General features: G+C 43.5%; 1 protein-coding gene across 3 annotated transcripts in view; it reads left to right on the plus strand.

Moving 5' to 3' along the window:
- LOC125462958 (cryptochrome-1) overlaps positions 1–10,288 on the plus strand; it is a 78,985-nt gene extending 68,697 nt beyond the window's left edge. For all 3 annotated transcript variants that reach the window (XM_048553502.2, XM_059653501.1, XM_059653502.1), the window contains one exon: positions 7,050–10,288. In XM_048553502.2, coding sequence (XP_048409459.2) covers positions 7,050–7,091 — 42 coding nt within the window. In that variant the 3' untranslated portion in view covers positions 7,092–10,288. The remainder of the gene's footprint in view (positions 1–7,049) is intronic.
- Positions 10,289–10,489: the final 201 nt, after the last annotated feature.

Raw genomic sequence — 10,489 nt, forward strand, 5'->3', positions numbered from 1 at the left:
GAGAGCCAAAGCTGTCATTCGTGTTGTTTTCCCTTAGAATTAGGTTTTTCAATAGACTACCCCAAGTCTGGACTCAGTAAGAATGCATAATGATGTTACTGAGAGGTCTTTTCCCTTTGTTACAGAATTTAGAACAAAGCGATCACATTTTAAATAATGATGTCCCTCATGTATGAGAGATTAGGAAAAATTTCCTCTTGCAGAGTGTTGTTAGAATTTTTGTATCCAGGGAGCAATGGAGACTGGGTCACTGAATATATTAAAAGTCAAATTATATTTTTAGGTAACATGGTTCCAGGGTGATAGAGCAGACATAAAAGTATGGTTAAGACCACAATCTGATAGCCAGAATCTTACTAAATGGAAAAACAGGTTTGGGAGTCCAAATCGTCACCCCTGCTCCTATTTGTTATAGTCTTGCATCGCTGTCTTCAAATTAACCAGGGGAGGTTGCTTCCATTTTTTTTCCTATCTTAGTCTTCTTTTTCATTAACTGGGGACTGTTCACAGGGGCTCCTGCAAAATTTAGCATTAGGCCTTACCCAAATAACAGTTTTGGATTAGGGCAGCAGGCAGGTTGAACAGGGACCACAAACATGAGGAGCAATTCACAGCTTTAAAAAAGAGGCCTTAAGCATTCCCTCTCCTCAGGTGTCTTGTTTGCGTGTTTCCTCTCAGAGAGCCAATTTATTTTCAACATGCACACCTATCGTTAACACCTATTTTGCACAAATTTATTATCACTCTGTTTGTGCTACAACATCCTCATCATCTGTTTCACTCTCTTCTGATGAAGAGTCTAGGCCTGAAACGTCAGCTTTTGTACTCCTGAGATGCTGCTGGGCCTGCTGTGTTCATCCAGCCTCACACTTTATTATCTTGGATTCTCCAGCATCTGCAGTTCCCATTATCACACTCTTCTCCACTTCCTGCCTTTCCAATAAAACAAAAATCATTATATTCTAGTTCTGAAGAAGGGACACTGGATGTGAAGTATTAACTCTTTGTTTCACACAGACGCTGAATTTTTCTAGCATTTTCTTTCATTACTTTCTAGTTCTGTTCAGTTCTGAAGAAGTCAGAGATTTGAAACGTTAACTCTTCTGCCAGATCCGCTGAGTTTCTCCTGCGCTTTGTTTTTATTTCAGATTTCCAGCATCTGTAGTGTTTTATTATTTACTTTCTCATGTTGTTTTGTAACGACACTGAGCATGTCAGTTGTGGTGGTTGTATCCCCATGAATCTGCTGAGCTTGGGCTTCTACATGCTTGAGCCCAAGGGTTGATGAGGGTGTTGGATGAGGTGCTAAACCAGCAGGTTGCTTTGTACTGGATGGTGTCAACTTTCTTGTGTTGTTGAGATGCTTTCACCCAGGTCAGTGGAGAATATTCTATCATACTCCTGACTTGTGCATTGTTGTTAGTGGATAGACAATGGGAAGACAGGGGCTGAGTTACTTCAGAATTTCATAACCTCAAACCTGTGTCGTATCCTAACAGCTAGCTCTTGATCAGTAGTAATCCCAGAATATTAGTGGGTTATTCAATGATGCTAATGCCATTGAAAATCAAGGGGTGATGGTTAATTATCTCTTGTTGAAAATGGCCATTGCTTGACACGTGAGAGCCATGCTTTGCGTGAGGCAAGCGAGGGAAAATCGGACCCATCAAGTACAGGTTTTTTGGGAGAGGTCAATGCCTACAAATGCAAGTTTTTAATGATGGTATCAAATTAGTTGATAAAAGCAATCAAATTTTGTAATCAGTCATTTTGCATCCTTATTTGAATCATGAAAAGTCTCAGTTACTGTCAATTTGTCATTTTCTTTCAAGTATTTTGTGTAGTTTGATAGATTCTTTTGGGGCAGGTTTACACATTTAGATTGCATTCCACTTTAAATCTACATGGGAATATTTATCATGAGTGTTTATATGAATGTGACTCAAAATCATTGTGGGAACTAAGAATAATGAACAAGAAGAGAGCACGCTGTAAGAAGGATGCAATTGGTCTTGGGAAGATGCAGAGGAGATTCATTAGGATGTTTTTTGGGTCTTCAGCTATGAAGAAATACTAGATAAATTGGTTCAGAGATAGGAACTGCAGATGCTGGAGAATCTGAGATAACAAGGTGTAGAGCTGGTTGAACACAGCAAGCCAAGTAGCATCTTGGGAGTAGGAAGGCTGACGTTTCGGGCCTAGACCCTTCAGAAAATGAAAGGCCTAGGCCCGAAACGTCAGCCTTCCTGCTGCTTGGCCTGCTGTGTTCATCCAGCTCTACACCTTGTTATACTAGATAAATTGGGGTGGTTTTCGTTAGAGCAGAGTAGGTTGAAGATGGGCCTGACTGCAGTGAATGAAATTACAGGGGGCATAGACAGGAAGAAACTTCTCCACTTAAATGGGTGCATAGGGGTTAAGACGAGGGCCATGAGTTTTAGAGAGGAGTTAAGAAATTTTTTTCACTCAGTGAGCGGTGGGTATGTGGAACACACTGCCTGAAAGGATGGCAGAGATGGGAATAATCACAACATTAAAGTATTTATGTAAACACTTGGAACGCCAAAGCAAACCAGACTATGGGCTAAGTTATGGAAAATGGGATTAGACCCCTTCACCCACTTCCAACACAAGTCCTCCTCCTGGACACCACCCCCAGGCCTCCTACCTTCCCTCGACCTCTTCATCTCTAACTGCCGTCGAGACATTAACCGCCTCAACCTCTCCACCACTCTCACCCACTCCAACCTCTCCCCCGCAGAATGGGCAGCCCTCCACTCCCTCCGCTCCAACCCCAACCTCACCATCAAACCCGCAGACAAGGGTGGCGCAGCGGTAGTATGGCGCACTGACCTCTACATCGCCGAGGCCAAACGCTAACTCTCCGACACCACCTCCTACCGCCCCCTCGATCATGACCCCACACCCGAGCACCAAACCATCATCTCCAACACCATTCATGACCTCATCAACTCAGGGGACCTCCCACCCACAGCCTCCAACCTCATTGTTCCCCAACCCCGCACGGCCCGTTTCTATCTCCTTCCCAAAATCCACAAACCTGCCTGCCCTGGTTGACCCATCGTCTCAGCCTGCTCCTGTCCCACCGAACTCATCTCCACCTATCTGGACTCCATTTTCTCCCCTTTGGTCCAGGAACATTCTACCTACGTCCGTGACACCACCCAAGCCCTCCACCTCCTCCAGGACTTCCAATTCCCTGGCCCCCAACACCTCATTTTCACCATGGACGTCCAGTCCCTATACACCTGTATTCCGCAGGCAGATGGCCTCAAGGCCCTCTGCTTCTTCCTGTCCCGCAGACCCGACCAGTCCCTCTCCACCGACACCCTCATCCGCCTAGCCGACCTCGTCCTCACCCTCAACAACTTCTCCTTCGATTCCTCCCACTTCCTACAGACTAAGGGGGTGGCCATGGGCACCCACATGGGCCCCAGCTATGCCTGCCTCTTTGTAGGTTACGTGGAACAGTCCCTCTTCCGCACCTACACAGGCCCCAAACCCCACCTCTTCCTCCGTTACATTGATGACTGTATCGGCGCCGCCTCTTGCTCCCCAGAGCAGCTCAAACAGTTCATCCACTTCACCAACACCTTCCACCCCAACCTTCAGTTCACCTGGGCCATCTCCAGCACATCCCTGACCTTCCTGGACCTCTCAGTCTCCATCTCAGGCAACCAGCTTGTAACTGATGTCTATTTCAAGCCCACCAACTCCCACAGCTACCTAGAATACACCTCCTCCCACCCAACCTCCTGCAAAAATTCCATCCCCTATTCCCAATTCCTCCGCCTCCGCCGCATCTGCTCCCAGGATGAGGCATTCCACTCCCGCACATCCCAGATGTCCAAGTTCTTCAAGGATCCCCCTCGTTCTCACACACCACCCCACCAACCTTCAAATACAACGCATTATCCTCCGACACTTCCGCCAACTACAATCCGACCCCACCACCCAAGACATTTTTCCATCCCCACCCCTGTCTGCTTTCCGGAGAGACCACTCTCTCCGTGACTCCCTTGTTCGTCCACACTGCCCTCCACCCCACCACACCCGGCACCTTCCCCTGCAACCGCAGGAAATGCTACACTTGCCCCCACACCACCTCCCTCACCCCTATCCCAGGCCCCAAGATGACTTTCCGTATTAAGCAGAGGTTCACCTGCACATCTGCCAATGTGGTATACTGTATTCACTGTACCCGGTGTGGCTACCTCTACATTGGGGAAACCAAGTGGAAGCTTGGGGACCGCTTTGCAGAACACCTCCGCTCGGTTCGCAATAAACAACTGCACCTCCCAGTCGCAAACCATTTCCATTTCCACTCCCCCTCCCATTCTTTAGATGACATGTCCATCATGGGCCTCCTGCAGTGTCACAATGATGCCACCCGAAGGTTGCAGGAACAGCAACTCATATTCCGCTTGGGAACCCTGCAGCCCAATGGTATCAATGTGGACTTCACCAGCTTCAAAATCTCCCCTTCCCCCACCGTATCCCAAAACCAGCCCAGTTCGTCCCTCCCCCCACTGCACCACACAACCAGCCCAGCTCTTCCCCTCCACCCACTGCATCCCAAAACCAGTCCAACCTGTCTCTGCCTCCCTAACCTGTTCTTCCTCTCACCCATCCCTTCCTCCCACCCCAAGCCGCACCTCCATGTCCTACCTACTAACCTCATGCCACCTCCTTGACCTGTCTGTCTTCCCTGGACTGACCTATCCCCTCCCTACCTCCCCACCTATACTCTCCTCTCCACCTATCTTCTTTTGTCTCCATCTTCGGTCCGCCTCCCCCTCTCTCCCTATTTATTCCAGAACCCTAACCCCATCCCCCTCTCTGATGAAGGGTCTAGGACCGAAACGTCAGCTTTTGTGCTCCTGAGATGCTGCTGGGCCTGCTGTGTTCATCCAGCCTCACACTTTGATATCTTGGATTCTCCAGCATCTTCAGTTCCCATTATCATTGAGAGGGAAGGCCTCAATTTAACAACTCATGTGAACATTGGCACCTCTGAACACTGTGGTGCTCCCTTAATACTGCACTGGAATGTCAACTTGGATTGCTATACTCAAGTCCTGAAGTAGAACTTGAATGTGCAACCTATTAATTCAGATGCAAGATTTATGGTTTCTAGTTAATTTATCCATCGAAAACCTGTTGCAACCAGTCCTGAGCGAAGGTCTCCAATTTATCATGTCTCCATATGGGATGACCCAAATAGATATACTTTTGAGTGAGGAGGTATGAACTAGCTCCTCTTCTTTACTCAACCCGTCCCTCATTTGGGCACAAAGTTCATTTTAAAAGTATCCCTCATCTTGTGGAATACTTTTCTTCAGCCCATATGTGTTTGTCTTAAAAGCAATTAATTTAACCAGGCTTTATTGAGTTAAAGAAGGAGTGAGTTTATTCGGTACTGGAACAAGAGGGAACACAAATCATGACATACATAAGACGTAAGTTGCAGAACTAGACAATTCGGCCCATCAGGTCACTTCCACCATTCAAAGAGATAATGGATAATCTGATAATCATCAACTCCACTTTCCTGCCTTTTCCCTATCACCCTTAATTCCTTAAGGATCTGTATCTCAAGCATGAATATACATAATGACACAACCTCAGCAGCCCCATACAGTAAAGAATTCTTCAGCTTCACTACCCTCTGAGTGAAGAAATTACTCCTCTGTATTAAATGCGTGACCCCTAATTCTGAGACCTCTGGCTCTGTACACTCCTACAAAAAGAAACCACCTCTCTGCATCTACACTAACAAGTACTGTAAGCATCTTGTATGTTTCAATAAGGTCACCTCTCATTCTTTTAAATTCCAATGGGTACACGCCCAGTTTACTCAACCTGTCATCGTAAGACAGTGTCTCCATCCTAGGGATCAGGGTAGTGATCCTATTCTGACTGCCTCCAAAGTCCGTATATATTGGCCCAAAACTGTTCACAGTATTCCGACTGTGGCCTGACTATTGTGTAGCAAGATCTCCCTACTTTTATATTCTATTCATAAATACTCTTCTGGGTAGAAATGAGAGACCAGTCCAAAAAGCAGAAGTCGAGAAAAAAGAATCTGCCTTCAGCTTGTCCGCGCAAATACTTCATGAATTCTTGAGGCCATTAAAGTGGATGAATCCGATAGCACTGAATTTGGCAGTTAAAATGTTATTTGGAGATTCTTGGTCTACAGTTAGCTTAAAGGAGTTTATCCAGTTTCCTTCAACAGTGGCTTTGCTGCAATGCAAGAGATTGGACTGAATCTAGCATTTCTTTTTTGGCTAAGCCTGAATTGTATTGTTTCTTTTGAAGATCACGTCACCACAAGGCCTGACTAGCAAGTTGTCTCACCGTATCTCACAAAACTCAAAATATTTCTGAAATAGATCTGAAGAATGGTCACTGGACCTTGAAATGTTAACTCTGCTTTCTCTGCACAGATGCTGTCTGATTTGCTGAGTTTTTCCAGCAATTTCTTATTTTGTTTCTGGTTTCAAGCTTCCGCGCTCTTTCATGTTTTGTTTAGGAGAAGATGAGACCCTCATTACCTCAGTAGCCAGAGGAAGAATTTCTTCACTCAGAGGGTAGTGAAGCTGAAGAATTCTTTACTGTAGGAGCTGTTGAGGCTGTGTCACTATGTATATTCAAGCTTGAGATTACTGTTCAATCTTTTTTAAATGGCATCTCTCTCTTCAAAGTGTTGCTGTCTGGCATACGTTTGACATGCTTTGGGTGAGATATTCCGGGATTCCTATCAGGGCTTGGTGTAATCCACACAAATGTTTCAGATGGCCACTAAATTTACATTCTCAGCCAACTTTGGCTTGTTATATCCATCATTTTACAAAAATATTTAATTTGAAAGTTCAATGTACTGAAATAATTTGGGGTTATGATCTTTTGTTGCGACAGAGTACTGCAGATATTGACGTTCACTTCAGATTGATTTTGTTTTTGTGTTCACTTCGAGTTGATAATTCAATATGGCATCACACATAATACTCTTGAATCTCTTACAGAACAATGAAGATGAACAGAATCTGAACCTTGTGTCTCACTGAAACAATTTTACTATTTATTATGGATCTGCCCACAAGAAGGACCAAGAGGGAGTTTTCAAATAACTCAGTTGTTTGTACTGATTTTCAAGTATCTGCTGTTGTTGTAATCTGCAGTAATGTAAAAATTCAACATACAACTCAAGTACTGAATCTTTTAGGGTACCTTTTTATGAATTTTTGTAACTCACAGTATTTCTAATGTTGAATAGTGTCCTATTTCTGCTTCAGAGGTCTCCTAATATTTTGTCATACCCACTTCAACAACCAATTAAATTAATATATCTAATCTTCATGCATAATCTTGTGTAGTGTTGCACAACTGTTAGCACTGGAGAATTTGCTCACATAATATATCAACGCTGTACTTGGGGACTAACTTTGAATATACTGGTGCCAATCTGAAGATGCTTCCGTCTGGTGAATGTAATAAGGGTTTACTACTTTGCGGCTACTTTATCATTTCAAAGGTAGTTTGTATTCAAGTGAAAGTAAACACTAAGGGAACTGCCATTCTAGGTTCATAAAAGCCTCAATAAGAAGTGATGTGAAGAGATATTTGTAATGTAACTGAGTTAGCGAAGAGTCAAGTTGCTGCCATGGGATTAAACACAGAAAACAGTTTGCAACTGCCAGGACCTGATATTATAGCTGCCAGGTATCATTGTGACTTGTAGGCATAAACAGAAAGTACTGGAGAAACTCGACAGATTTGGAAGCATCTATGGAGAGAGAAGCAGTTCATATTTCACATTTAATAAGACTCTTCTTTGGAATTGAGGGGGGCTAGAAAAGTGATGGGTCTTATACAGTGGAACAAAGGAGGAGGAGCGAGTGGAAGAGATAATAAAGGTTTCCCAGGGTGCAGCATTTGTGGTGCTTTGTTTTTATCCTGTTGAGGTTTACATTCTCTGGTTCAACAACAGAGTTATCAAAATTCAAGTCTCCTGTGCCTGATCTTTTTATATAGTTTTTAATGTATTCTTCCATGTATTGTGGGCATTACTAGCATTTGTTATCCATCCAATTTTCCCTTGAACAGAGAAGCTTGCTTTAGTCATTTTGGAGGGCATTTAAGAATGACCGGCATTACTGTAGATCAGGAGTCCTATGTAAACTAGACTGGGTAAGGAAAATTTTCTTCCATCAAAAACAGTGAACCAGATTGGTTTCTACAGTTGATGTTTTGTGGTCACCATTCCCGAGACTAGATTTCAGCTCCAAATTTATTGACTATACTTAAATTCCACCAGCTGTTATGGTGACAACCTGTGGGTTCCATTTAGTCTTGATTTGCTACAGAGATCTCAGCATTGTGCTGTAGATGTCAGAGAACACAGCATCATAGAGGAATTGGAGTACAATTCCTTAGAGAAAAAAGACTTTGAAAACAGACCTTTAGGTTTTCAAGGTAAAGGTAGCAAAAGGCAGCATGATGCACTGCTCTATTATGGGGTACATCTCAAAAAAAAAATACTCTTCAGGAGTTGTCTACACATAACTATTTAGCAAATAAGGAGTAGGAATGTGACCCTTTTCAGATTAGAGCCGCATTGGCATTGTAACTCTTTCCTAGGCTGATGGAGAAATCATGAACTGCAATACAGACTCTGGTATTTTGGACCTAGTTTATAACAAGAACAACATGTACTTAGATCATCCTTAAACATCTCAAGGTGCTGCATTGAAATTTGATTGTTCTCAAAATTTGACATATAGCTTCATCAGGAGCTATAAGGACAGGAACAAAACATTATGAATAATGTAGATTTGGAGGATTCTTTTAAAGAGGAACAAGGTATAAAGCTGACATTTACGGAGGAAATTCCAAATATGGGATGCATGCACATTTAGGCACAGCTGCCAGTAGTGGTGTGATGAAAATTGGAAGTGCACTCAATAACAAAATTAAATGAATCTAGAATACCGAGTGTAGGTCTGCTTGCAGTTGCAGAGAAAATGGTGTGGGAGATGAAGGCAGGGATTTGAACACAGAATAAACATTTTTTAGCATTACCTGTAATGAACTATATATTTCTCCTGTGAACTATCCCAACAGTATTTTGCATGTTCCTTTGTAAAAATGAACATCACAAGTGTGAGTTAATATTTTCTCATTTCAGCAGGGCAAGAAGTCAAGCAGATTAACATCATAGCAACATAATGTTTGATCATGTCTGTACCGAACATCCCGGAAGAATATTTACCGCTCTAGGTTTTTCTTTGCATTGAAAGTTCGTAGCAGGTATGGTGCCACATATATTGGAAGATAAGTAGTTTAGAAACATTTCAGATACAAAAAGTAGAGGCAAGGCCCAACCAGATGTAAAACACCATGAAGCTGCATAAAGTCATTTTTTGTGATATTAAATGCCCATTTTGTAAACTGTAACACTCGATGAAATAATGCTGTGGCACTTGCAGCAGGTTATCATTAGCACCTGTTGGAATTTCAGAAGTATCCTGACCATGGTTTTTGACATTTGCTGAATACTGGAAAGGTTCCCTGCCTCCTGCTCAAGGTAAGCACAAATTACCCCTTTTAACCTGTCTGCTTTTGATAAAACCAAAAGAACCAGATTTGAACAAACTAAGCTGCACCTGTAATAAGCTGCACAATGTTTCTGTGCATTACAATAGACAATAGGTGCAGGAGTAGGCCATTCGGCCCTTCGAGCCAGCACCACCATTCATTATGATCATGGCTGATCATCCACAATCAGTATCCTGCTCCTGCCTTATCCCCATAACCCTTGATTCCACTATCTTTAAGAGCTCTGTCTATCTCTTTCTTGAAAGCATCTAGAGAGTTGGCCTCCACTGCCTTCTGGGGCAGAGCATTCCATATATCCACCACTCTCTGGGTGAAGAAGTTTTTCCTCAACTCTGTTCTAAATGGCCTACCCCTTATTTTTAAACTGTGTCCTCTGGTCCTGGACTCTCCCATCAGCGGAAACATGCTTCCTGCCTCCAGAGTGTCCAATCCCTCAATAATCTTGTACGTCTCAATCAGATCCCCTCTCATCCTTCTAAACTCAAGTGTATACAAGCCCAGTCGCTCCAATATTTCAACATATGATAGTCCCGCCATTCCGGGAATTGACCTTGTGAACCTACGCTGCACTCCCTCAATGGCAAGAATGTCCTTCCTCAAATTTGGAGACCAAAACTGCACACAATACTCCAGTTGCAGTCTCACCAGGGCCCTGTACAGCTGCAGAAGGATCTCTTTGCTCCTATACTCAATTCCTCTTGTGATGAAGGCCAGCATGCAATTAGCTTTCTTCACTGCCTGCTGTACCTGCATGCTTGCTTTCAATGACTGATGTACAAGAACACCTAGATCTCGTTGTGCTTCCCCTTTACCTAACTTGACTCCATTGAGATAGTAATCTGCCTTT

The sequence above is a fragment of the Stegostoma tigrinum genome, chromosome 21, assembly GCF_030684315.1.
Source record: "Stegostoma tigrinum isolate sSteTig4 chromosome 21, sSteTig4.hap1, whole genome shotgun sequence".
Lineage (NCBI taxonomy): Eukaryota > Metazoa > Chordata > Chondrichthyes > Orectolobiformes > Stegostomatidae > Stegostoma > Stegostoma tigrinum.